The sequence below is a fragment of the Bacillus rossius genome, chromosome 18 (genome assembly GCF_032445375.1).
Source record: "Bacillus rossius redtenbacheri isolate Brsri chromosome 18, Brsri_v3, whole genome shotgun sequence".
NCBI classification, from domain to species: Eukaryota; Metazoa; Arthropoda; class Insecta; order Phasmatodea; family Bacillidae; genus Bacillus; species Bacillus rossius.
The window spans coordinates 3,673,089-3,686,208 of NC_086345.1; the positions used below are offsets into that span (position 1 = coordinate 3,673,089).

The 13,120-nt window shown below is 38.6% G+C and overlaps 1 protein-coding gene across 3 annotated transcripts in view; it reads left to right on the plus strand.

Annotated features, from left to right (window-relative positions):
- The window catches only part of LOC134541469 (USP6 N-terminal-like protein), a 54,095-nt gene that overhangs the window by 16,264 nt on the left and 24,711 nt on the right, over positions 1-13,120 (plus strand). For all 3 annotated transcript variants that reach the window (XM_063384952.1, XM_063384954.1, XM_063384953.1), the window contains exons 5-7: positions 1,047-1,207; positions 4,442-4,588; positions 6,468-6,780. In XM_063384952.1, coding sequence (XP_063241022.1) covers positions 1,047-1,207; positions 4,442-4,588; positions 6,468-6,780 — 621 coding nt within the window. The remainder of the gene's footprint in view (positions 1-1,046; positions 1,208-4,441; positions 4,589-6,467; positions 6,781-13,120) is intronic.

Genomic DNA, 13,120 nt, shown 5'->3' on the forward strand with positions numbered 1-13,120 from the left:
AAGTGTTGAATTTTTTCTGAAAGCTGTTTAACTTCCAAGTATTTGCTAAATGTGTGTGGCTTTAAATAAACCTCTTTAATTCAGAATTCAAGTGAAATTCTCTGTATGTTAAAAAAAATCTCCTATCAGTTGCTCGATATAGGAATCGAGAATCAATAGGGAATCGAGAATCGATAGAGAATCGAGAATTGGGTATCGTGAATTGATATATTGGAATCGTCCCATCCCTACTTATTTCCTAAACATGAATATTAATTATTTTTTTTTTACTTCAAAAATAAAATCCAACTGTTCATTTTATTTTTAAACTTAAGGTTATATAATTTTGTTTGGGATTAATTTTATTCCTGAGTTTGAGATGTATATTCGGTTTAAAGAGAATTCTTTTAAGCTTTCAAAACAAGATTGGGACTTAAAAAAAATTGGATCCTACATTCAACCATTGTTCTTACGCCTCCTTAATATCCTTAAAAAGTCCTTAAATTTAATTAAAAATCCTTAAAAACTCCTTAGTAAAGACTGTTTGCAAGTAATGGATAAATCAGGCTTTTTAATGTTATTTTGTTTCGACTTGGCAGCAAATAACATTTGCGCATGTGCAGTACAATTAGAGAATTTTGAGCCACGTAATTAGAAGTAATGTATAAAAATGTTTTGAATGCATTTTGCATATTTTGTATCTCAGCTTTTAACTAAAAATGTTGTTTTTTTACTGCATTACTTTGAACTTATAAAGTGAATGTAATTAGGTGTCAATTTAAATGTTACGGCTGCAAATATCAGATATTTCCAGAGATAATTCTGGACAATAGGGACTTCTCTGTAAAAATTGAACTAACCAACAAAATTTATTTTGTGCTTGGGTCACTCAACATTGTTGTTTTCTTGAGGGATATACAAATATTTTTCTACTCTTGATGGTGAGAACTCATTATTTTTTATTGCATGAGAAGGTATGAACCATGTCGACCCATTAATGTTTTTAAGCAAGGAAGTAAATTGACGTACAGTGATATTGTTACCTGTCTTGTAACTTTCCCATCCAGGTTTCTTCATTCCTGGCTTCCCTAAACTTCTGCGCTACCAGGAGCACCACGACAAGATAATGAATCGATTCCTGCCGAAACTCAAGAAGCACTTGGACAGGAACGGGGTGGACACGGGAATATACACCCTTAAATGGTTTTTCCAGTGCTTTCTGGACAGGGTGAGTGAAGTGAAACGAAACTCGTTAAATGTGTTATTTTTCTTCTTGTTTGTTTGTTTGTTTGGCTTATAATAATGAGATGCCTTCCCTAACACTCGTTCTGCTCGGTTGCTTTCCTCCTCAGAAAGGGGTCGAAACACTGTTTGGAGTCTCAGTGGCTACATTGTTTAGGGTCTTAGAGGCAACATTCAGGTATTGAGGTGTTGAGACACTTTCAAGCCTCAGTGGCGACATTCAGGTGTTAATGAGGGCTGAAGACACTGTTTGTGGTCTCAGTGGCTACATTCAAGTGTTATCGAGTGCTCAAGACACTTTTTGGAGTCTCGGTGGCCATATTCAGGTGTTAACAAGGGATGGAAACACTGTTTGGGGTCTCAGTGGCTACATTCAGGTGTTTACAAGGGGTGGAAATACTGTTTGTGTTCTCAGTGGCTACATTCAGTTGTTAATGAGGGGTGGAAACACTGTTTGGGGTCTCTGAGGCCACATTCAGGTGTTAATGAGGGGTCGAGACACTGTATGGGGTCTCAGTGGCTACATTCAAGTGTTGTGTTGAGACACTGTTTGTGGTCTCAGTGGCACTACATTCATGTGTTAAACGAGAAAGGGGTTACCTGCCAGAGTATGTAAGTAAATGACAAGTTGAGACAATTTCCTGTGCAAGTCTGTTTATTTGGGCCAACAAACATAAATAACTGTAAGTGGACATATTCTTACAGTTGCCACCTGAGTTAAAAGAAACAAAACAATGCAGGATGTGGAACTACTTGTCTTCTAGTCGTGCTGGCCACTCAATGCTGCAGAAAGGCAACTGTTGACAGATGAATGGGAAACGTCAACGTACAGTTGGGTGCAGTTAACTTTCAAGACAGTGGCACGACACGTCTGGAAATAGACGCCTAAGAACAATAAATCCTTTCAAGGTAGAGCCTCCGCAAACAGGCAGGCAGCAGTAAGCTTGAAGAGTTTGTAAACGGGCAGGGTTTGAATCGTCGGCAGGCGACAGTCGGTCCGGCTATCCCTGCTGAAGGTCCTGGGTGTGTTAGGTGCTTGCGGTTCCGGCAGGCCGAGGAAGATGCCAGTTGCAGCGATGAGTTTGGAAAAGCAGTAAGGTGGGCTGACGACCAGGCGATGACGGGCAGTTGCAGCGACGCGGCCCTCTGCTATTTGAATTGTGATCGGGAGAGATTGACAGCGTGTGTTATGTAGGGGGGAAAGCAGGGCCGGTGCAAGGTAAATTGGCACCCTAGGCGAAAAACCAGAACACCCCCCCCCCCTCCCCCCCCGAATGACACCCCAAAAAATATTTTCCTTGCCTCAAAATACATCACGTAAGCATAAGATTTTGTCAACAATCAAATGTAAGCAGGCTTGATCATAAACAGGTCACCGTGGACTTTAAATAATTACTTATATCAATATAAACATTCCAAAGTGTTACAAAAATCCATTTTCATCTAGTTTCAATGATCGTTAAACATATTACATCAGCTGTTGTGTGTCGTGCTGCGCCGCCCCCGGCTACTTGGCGCCCTGGGCGGTTGCCTAGTTGCCTAGTTCGCCTGTGTGGCCCTGGGGGAAAGGAGGGGCTGCCCTCCTCCCCTAGTGCAGTTGGCGAGTCTCGGTGGATGGTACTGCAGTGTGCATCGTGGCTGGGGATGTTGTGGGATGCCGAACGCAGCTGCCCACACCCGGGTGCTTGTTGGAGTTGGGTGAATGGCGCAGTCGCCCTGAGAAGGGAGTGGTGTGCATCACACATCTCCACCTTGAGAAAAAATACAGTTTTCATTTTGCAGTTGCATCATCTAATAGTCAGGGGCCAAGGGAACATGGTAAATAAAAATGGTCAATTTTGGTGAACTAAACAGGGTTATTTGGTGAGAGAAAATTGTTTCGGTTAAAAATAAATTGGTTTTGTCATAATTTTAAACGTATATATACCTATATATATATATAGTTAGTGAAAATTGTTTTATTAAGTCAACAATTACCGAGAAAAACAGTTTTAACACACAACTAAAACACCTTGCAGTTAAATTTGGCATACTGATTTTATATTTCTACAGATTTAAATTCTCAAGATTATGGAAGTTTATAAAACAAGTCGGAAATTTATCTAGAACACGTTGTTATTTAGTTGAAGATTAGTAACACAAATTAATTTTGAATACTATCTCAGTAAAGCAGTTTAAATTTACCTGCTGCAAATTAGTTTCCTCTTAAACACATTGCTGGCATTATCTCCATGTTTTCTTTCCCCAAAGAAGTGTGTTTGCCACTCATTATCTTGCTGTATGTTGAAAACGAAGACACATTCACTTTCGACGTTGGACACTGGAAGCCAGAGACACTTGACATTCTGAGAAATCTGGAAAAAACTTTCTTCAATGACAGCAAAAAACTCTTAGCATGTCAGCTTCTCCAGTGTCAGACTTCAGAACTGCTGGTTTTTTGTTGCAGCATAGCCGTCCAAAAACTGGTTGAAATGTCAGATCTCAAAGTAAATGGCATACTCGGACTCTTATCTTGTAAGTTCCGGAAGCCGATGTTCTCCAAGAACGATTTTCCAGGATCCCATCCCATCAGAGATAACCAGTTTGAGAGAAGATTTCTCGTCAGTCGCAGCAAGTTTCTCTCTGGTTGCAGCTTTAAGAAGACGTGCAGCAGAATTCAACAGTTTTTCTGTCGGTGCAGCTCGGTTCCTGTCACGGACAAGCTTACGGAGTGTTATGCGCGGGGATGCACCTCAACGCCGAACATACAATAACGCCGAAAACAATAACGCCGAATGCCAAATTGACTACAACGCAGACAGCTAGAAAACTATTGTGTACCACAACGCCGAAATACATTAATGCCGAAAAATGTCATTGCAGGACTGCCACAAAGGTAAGGTTAGGTTAGGCCAGCCTAGGTTAGGTTAGGTTGTGGTATTTCAGCGTTAAGATACCTTTAAGAAACACACACAAATTCATTCAGTTGTTTTTCATTTTGCTCCTGTGAACCCCCCCCCCCCCCCCCCCCCCCCCCCCCCCCCGCTGCAACATTTTTCGGTGTTTCTGTATTTTGGCGTTGTGGTACACAGCAGTTTTCTAGCTGTCGGCGTTGCGGTCAATTTGACATTCAGCGTTATGGTATTCGGCGTTATGGTATTTCGGCGTTGTGGTAATGACCCGTTTTGCGCATGATTTGAGGGTTCCGTGTGTTGAGGGTGACCCCCCGCTGCCGTTGCAGATCCCGTTCCGCCTGACGCTGCGTGTGTGGGACGTGTACCTGTTGGAGGGGGAGCGCATCCTCACCGGCATGGCCTACAACCTCCTGAAGATGCACCGGCGCACCCTGTCGCACCTCGGCATGGACGACATACTGCAGTTTCTGCAGGTACGGTGCCCTGGTCGCCTCAGCCCCTGGACGTAGCCGGATCTCTTAACACCTCTCCCGTCTTGCGTGTACGGCGTATCCCGTATCCACGCCCGTGGCCGGTAAGGCCATATGACTAAAGCCCGCCGCACACGTTACAATATTCCTTACAAATTTGTAAGCTAGGAGTCGTACTGGCTCTACCACTAGTTCCTTCACTCGAATTCAAACTGGATACTAGCAGCTGTACGAGCTGGGCTACTGGTTTTGCGTAATAGACAGCGTCCTATTTTCGTTGCTTGGTCTGTTCCAATATTTAAAGAAGTGGCCAATCAGAACTCACGTAAAACAGCACGAGGGGTTGTTCACACTTTTAAGCGCGCATGTCGTGATGAACATGGACGGAAAGGAAGTGGAATAGAGACCAACTCCTCGTTTTAATAAATGCATACAAAGAAAAGCCTTGTTTGTATGCAGTAAAAAAATGTGAATTATCACAATAAAAATTTGTTGTGAAGAATATTCTCTTAACAAAACTAGTAAGGCAGCTAGAATCGTGTGCAGCAGAAACTTGTAGCGCACCTAGTGTTTCAGCTTGTAGCCTACACAGTACAGAAACCAGTAAGCATTCTAGTAAGCAAACTAGTAGAAAATATTGTACCGTGTGCGGTGGGCTTTAGAGGGCTGGGTTAACAAATAAAAGGGGGAGCAATCCCTTTTGACGTTCGCGTGATTGCCGGCACGCTTCAGTCGCGCAGTCGGTACCCAAGGGCACATAGCCCAATGTAATCCTGGAGGTCCGTCGCCTTCGGCCTCGGTCCGCAAACTGCGGACGTCAAACTCTGTTTAACAAAGCATTTATGCTGGATGCACACTTCTTTTTTTGCTTGCATCACACTAAAACTATTCAAAGGAAATCCTAAATTTCAAGTGAATGAAGTTGCAAGTACAGCTAGCAAAAACCCAAAACCTAACTTGCCCAAACACTTTAAAAAATTTGAAAATTATGCAGTGTTTATTGTGCTTTTGTAAAGTTTTAACATTTTTTTTTTAGTTACATTTGAAATATTTTTTTAGTACTTTTTTAAAATTCTGCATAAAAGCATGCTACTTGGTAAGAAATCTTGAAATTGTTTCTTATTATTTATATATTACAAAATGCATCTTGGGATAGTTGGCTATTGTATGCAAATGTGAGGAAATAAATGTGTGTACGGTAAAGGAAAGTTGCTGCCAGTGTGCAGGATGTCTGCAGTTCACAGACGTCTGAAGGTCCGGTCTTTAAGGTCGTGAAATAAACAGTTGTGGTGCTGGTATTCATGAAAAATCTTTTTATTTCCAACATCCTGTTTTTTTTTGATGCCTCACTTATGTTACAGTCACACAGTGATGATAAATAGTTGGAAACTGTCCTCTTAAATCATGTAAAAATTATCCCTGAAAAGGTTTTAGCTTTGTAACTAATAAAATGTGCAACATAGCGACAAATAGCAGAGTCATTTTGTATCATGTCCGGAGCCACGTAATTTTTCGCGCATTCACTTAGTCGCAAGCTGGAATGCAAACCTCCACACTGTCGTAGCACTGTGTTCACGATTGGACCGCAGTTATCCGGACACGCCCCCTCCTAAGACCGCGAGCCAACGATGTCCGGCCGGGAGAGAAGTAGTAAGCGAATCAGGCGGTGCCAAATGACAAGGATAAAAAAATGTTCTCGCCAAGAAATTCAACCCAGTGGGGAAGTAAACATGGGTCGAGCACACCTATAACTTTGAATTCTGTCCTGAAGGACGGAGGAATCCGCGAAAATTTCCGGGGACTCTGATTATGTCTATCGTAGCGTATTGTACATGAAAGTGACCGGTACGAGAGAGCTGGTGTAGCGAGCGTGGTTCGGCAGGTGCGGCTGGAGAAGGACTTCGGCTACGACGACGACACGGTGCTGACGAACCTGGAGCGCTCCCTGGAGGAGCTGAAGAAGGCCAAGCTGGACCACGCGGGCCCCTGCCCCCCCCACGAGCTGCCCAAGCGGCCGTTCGGCTCGTTCACGGAGCCGGCGTTCGAGCGCAAGGTGGGGCGGCGCTCGGAGTTCTCGGCGACGGAGAGGGCGGCGCGGGAGAGCGTGGTGCTGAGGCGGGACGCGGCCGTGGCGGGGCTCAACGGCCACCGGCGCGACTCGCGGGCGTCCGTGGGGGAGGGCAGTGCGCTGGGGGGTAAGTTCCTGCAGGTCACGCACCTCTGACCCCCGACCTCCGACCCTGCACTGCGCTCCGGGCCCTCGTAGCACGCATGCAGTTTTTCAAGAGCACTTGTACAGGTTCAGTGTTCCTGTGTGTAGCCGCTGATATTGCTTCTTAAGGAATATCCTTCAATTAATCCAAGTTCGGTTGTCGTACACGTTCAGTGTTCCTGTGTGCAGCCGTTGATATTGTTTCTTAAGGAATATCCTCTAATTAATCCAAGTTCGGTTGTGCAAGTACAGCTGTTGTTGAAAATGAAAGTGTAACATGCATATTAGTAGTAGTCTTGTAATGGCAGTGTTACAGGCATATATGTAAGAAATAACTTTTTGAAGTTATCTCAGTTGGGTTGTGCGAATGCAGCTGTGCGTAAATGAAACTAAATGAAAAAAAAAAAAATGTTAGAATGAAATTAAAATCCGTCATTAATCTTAATCTCTTGAAGAAAAAAAATGTTTTGGAGAAGTTAAAAAATTTTCACTTGTTATTTTTGAATTGTGAATAAACTCATAGAATTATTAATTTAACTTAAATGAAAAATTTAATATAATTGTTGGCACGTATGCCATTGTGGTTTTGCAATGTTTGTCATGAGAAAACTTAAAGAATGACAAACATTGCAAAACTGCAATGGCATATGTCCAAATTATGTATTATGTATTAACGAACGTTAAATGAATAACTTTTACAAAATGGTGAACTCATTGATGGGGCCGATTGAAAATTGTAGATAAAAATTGTCACTTTTGGCAAATGAAACAAGTTTTCAATGCCAAACTTCAATGTAAAAAAAAAGTGTTTTTTTTATAAATATATCAAATTCCTTATAATTTTGAATGTATTTATCCAATTAATGAAAATTATTGTTAAATCAAGTCAGTATTTATCAAGAAAAATAGCTTCAAATACAATCATGTCACATTGCAGTTAAATTTGCCATACTGAGTTTGTGTTGCTACAGATTTTAATTCTCAAAATTATATATATATGTATTTATAAAACAAGTCAGAAATGTATCTAAAACACATTGTTATTTAGTTGAAGATTAGTATCACAAATTAATTTTGAATATTATCTCAGTAAAGCAGTTTAAATTTACCTGCTGCAAACTAGTTTCATCCTAAACAAATTGCTGGCATTGTCTCCATGTTCTCTGCCCCCCCACGTTTAGTTCTGTAGACCAGACATTCCCAACTAAATTAGTTTTGTGTGCGCAGCACCGAATGTACGTGCTCTCATACCCTGCAACATCCAACAACTCTGCGCAATTGATCATATATCTTGCAGAATCTGATACAAACTTGAAAACTTTATTGTACTTCAGAACTTAGGTATTCCACTACTACTCGCAAACATTCTGTTCGAATCAGCATTATTGAACATTTTCGCTCCAGGGACCAGGATTTCGCAGTCACCACTAACTAGGATAACTTAAAAAAAAAAAAAAAAAACCAAAGACACATTCTCCTTTTCGATTAGTAGTTTCGTCACACAGTGCAACTACTTTTTGGTCCTTAACTGCTGTTTCCTTTTACATTTCTCTTCCATCCTCAAAGACTGTCTGTACAAAGTGTGTAATGTGTATGAATGAGGAGGATCTCCAAAATAGGCAATGAAATGTTACATCCCCATATCCTGGGATTCGAAACCTTATATTTCCTAAACACGTTACATATTTTAAAAAACTTTCAGTTTCACCTATTTTTTCATATTTTCATTCAGCCATTTCTTTATAGCTGGATGGTTAAGTTAATGCAGAGGTATGTTCACTTTAACAAAAGAATGAACTATGTACTAAGTTGGTGTAGTTTTCTTGTCCTTAGCTTTCTTGCAAAGAGAGACATTTTTTTCTAAATTAACTTTACGCATAGTTCCAGAACCATATGCTTGGCACCTATTTTTTTTCTCCGAATGCAATGCTAAAAATTTACAATGTTTTTTACACATGTCTTTTCTTTTCCATCTATGTATTAGAATATTATAAAACTAGCACATTATAATGTTTTTTTTCTTTATTGAACAGGTAAAATCCTTCATTTGCATCTTTTGGTAGGCTTATTAACACGCCGTGAAAACAGGAACAGAAACAATCATATAATGCAGTAGAGATACAAATTACATCCGCTTAGAAATATTAAAGAACATAACTTCGTCAGATTCGCATTCATGTAAGTAAACTCATAGTACATTTTGGTACCACTAATAAGATGTTTGATATTTATAATAACTACAAACTCCATCTACAATTTGTCTGCAAGTGGCTGAATTGCTGGCGTTTATTGTCACTCTTTACACCATGGGCACCCCTGAAAAACTAAACAGTCTTGATAGCATTGCACACTTACTGCTTTGTATTGTATATGTTTGCATGGTTTTTACATGTTTCAGAATGATTCATTACATTTTTAGGAAGTAAAAAAAAACTTAATTCGCCAAGTATCATGATTCCATCGTATTTCGTGAAAAATTATGGATATTGCGCATCACAGCAAATTTCATTAAAATGAAACACAGAATATTAACTTATAATCACTATGTACCAAGTAAGGTTATTTGTATTGTATTACACATTATGTGCAAGTGATTTTTCAAAATTTCCCGGTTTTGTCATTAATGAAATTAACTACCCCTACTCATTGACCACTGGAAAAAAAATTTAAAAAATTACAAATTAAATACCATGGTTTGGTTATAGTACATTTCAGATATCTCAAACTTTTAAAAATGATGAGATTTTAATATTATTTATGTAATTATTTTTGATGAAATTTCATCATTTTATTGGTGGTGCTTTATTCCTCTGCATGACAATGCGCTTTTTCGTTGTTAATGCCTTCTGTGTATCCATGAAAATTTAATATGATGTGTGAGTAGTATTGAATAATTACCAGTAAGTATTTTATGACAGTTCCTTTTTCCATGGTCCGAATAGTACACAAGTCGATAGAGAGATAAAGATAGAGAGATAAAGATAGAGAAATATAGAGAGATAGAGATAGAAAGACATACAGATATAGAGGTAGAGATGGAGATATGGGGGGAGAGATATGGAGGGATAGAGATATAGAGGATAGAGAGAGATAGTGCTATGGAGAGATATAGAGATACATTGTTAGAGATAGGGTGATGTATATGCAGGGAGAGTTAGATTTATATAGGGAGAGATATAGAGAGATATATAGGGAGGTATATGGAGAGATATAGAGATGCTTTGTGTATGACTAATTACAAAAAAAGTGCAATAAAAATTACAACGCATCCTTGGAATTAGCTAGTAAAAAATAAACTTTTGAACTCTGTAACGTTTGGCTTTGCAATGCGTGAGCATGACTTACATTCGTGATTGTATTGTAATCAGTATCGTAATACATTTGATATCCTCAATTTTTTCACATATAGCTTTGCCTTGGTGAAATTGCAACTAATTTTCAAGTAATTTGGAATTAGCATTTTAGCATTTAAGCTATCCTTTTATCATATGTAATCCAAAGTCAAAGTTGCATTACGTTATGAGCAGGGCCGCAACTAAGGGGGGGCAAGCGGGGCATACGCCCCGGGCGCAAAGCTGTGGGGGCGCCGAAATCGCTTGCATTGTAATTCCTACTACAACTGGTAACTGGTAAAAAGTTTTTTAACTTGCACGCCAGGAATGTCTAATCTGATTTACATTATAATGTCTCAACATAGTTACAGTAGCACAGAAACTGTTACATGTAGGTATGGAAAATGCTTAAATAGCAACATTTTTCCGTGGGAGGGCCCCCGGACCCCCCGCTTTATTGGTGTGGTATGTGCAAAAAAAGAGGGGGGGGGGGGGGGGGCGCATGAATCCATTCATGCCCCAGGTGCCAGAGACTCTAGTTGCGGCCCTGGTTATGAGTGTATCCTACAAAATTGAGGGGTTAGAATCGAAGGGGTGTAAGTGAAAGAAATTAGATTTAGGTATGTTTAGTTTAATGTTATGTAATATGAAAATGTTTGTAGGCAAAGGCATATTGTTTGGTCCCAAAGGGAGACATGTATACTTAAGATTTCTGCTGTCGTTTAGCAAGTTTACATAAACTACTTAACAAACTGTTTATTCTTTTTTGAGAAAACAAACCTGAAAGCCTCGAAACTATACTAAACTAGTCAATTGATGTCTTATATTTGAGATCTGCCTTTCATTTTACGTAATCCTTACCTGCAAGTTTATCTTACACAGGAGGTCATCTTAAGTTCAAATCGTTGTACACTTAAGATGTCTTATGATTTACATGAAGTAATTTTAGAGTTCCTCATATTTGAGTCATCTTGAATACGTTGCCTTATATGAGTTAGCATATTATGGTATGTCTTAACCCATTAACTTTTACCATGTTTTATCGCATAACCGTTGCACTAGTATAATTGTCATAATATTATTTTAGGGCATAAAAATTTGTTAAAAGAAATCTTGCATTAAAGTAGCATGATGTTTTTGGTCCTGCCATTAGATTCAGAGCTTTTGTGTAGGTAGTAAACATGACATGCCTAAGTTCATAAGACAAAGCACCATGCAACAGCAATCGGTTTTCAAGTTGCTGTCAGGCTGTGTGGGAGTTACAATGGGAAAATACATTAATTCAAATTACAGTAAAACTCATTTAAGATGTACCAGCACAATATGATTTGCCGTCCAGTACGACCAAATGTTTCGTTCCCACTATTTTCTCCATAAAATGTACGTAATTTTTTTCCATATTTGCCCATAAACTTCTTATCCCGTAGAAAACAATCTATTATAGTTTGAAATCCATCGTTTGTTAAGATATTACTTATTTAATTATAATAAATATGAAGTTGTTCCATGTGTAAATTTACTTTTAAAGTTGTTTTCAAACATTATAACCTTTATCTGTTCGTCGCTGATGTGTAGCGAGTATAAAAATGTAGTCAGCGCTAGTTGGCATTATTCATTTTTGGTTACGTTGATGGCTGTGTAAAGTGCACTCACGTAGTTGAACATTGATATTTATAGCTTGCCGATTGCATGCAACGTGTGTCCTCTGTCTCGTGCCGACTATTTTACATTTGATAGCCCCCACTTTTCATGGCTAGTGTGTACTACGACGATAGTTATAGATACACTACATTAGTTCTGGCTCATGTTAGTATCACAGTTCTCAGATTTTCTATTTTTTTAAGTGGAACAAAATATGTTTTGGTTGCATGACTTAAAAATGAAAATTGTTTTGCATGTTTTTGTTTACTCTGCTTTTTAATTAAACTTTACCTCAACAAAAATGCTATTTTCTCACATGAATATTGCAACCATTACTTTAGAAATTAATTTTAGCATAAAAAGGTGAGGATTATGCGATAAAACACGGGTATTTCGAGCTAGGTTTGAGACCTTTAAATTTCTGTTCCAATTCTTCGATGAGTGTGACTGTCGAATTCCTTGAATCATGTGACATTGTTCTAGGCATTGTGTTTCAAGGGACTAAGAGCCGGACTTGATCGGGATTGATTGGAACAGGAAAGAGATGGTAAACTTGGCGTAACACAGGGCGTGGAAAGGGTTAAGTTACCCTCACCTCAAAGGCAGCTCATATTCAAAGTCATTCTGTACAACTGGATATGATGCTTAACATTGAAAATATTAATATGAATTTTTTTCCTCAGAGAAGAATATAAATTACTCTCGAGTACAGTAATTTCATGTAATCTTAATGAATATTCGTTAGGAACTCGGATATTCTGTCAACTCAGAATTTTACTTTCGTAGATTTTAATAAGAAAAAAATAACATCAAAATTGACAATGAATGTTCATAATTTTTGTATTTTGACACAACAGAAATTTATCGCACAACCCTAAGTCTTAGGATGATATAATCATATGGTGCAATAAAAGTTGGTTTTAAAAAAAAAAGAAGTCATTTCACCCAATTATTTATTTTTAGAAATAAATTTTTTATTTACTCTTTTCAGTATTGGAAAAAAAATGTGGGTATATTTTCACATTAATACTGGGTTAGGATTCTTACCCAGGCAGTTATACTTTGTGTTGTCCTAGTACCTCCACTAGTTAAAAGTTATTTGTAAACCATTCCCTTAATAGCTTTCTAGCTAGCATTCTAGCTATACATACACTTAGACATACATATATGTACAATAAATACACATTTTATTATTTTTATTTTTGAAAATGTTATTATGTTTATGAAAAAATGTCAGAGGTAATATAATTTTGTGAATCTTATGTTTTTTGAAAAATATACCTTAATTGTAGATAGTCTAGATGATTCATTAATAGTCTTTATGTTCTAGTTTTAGATAATGCATGTAGA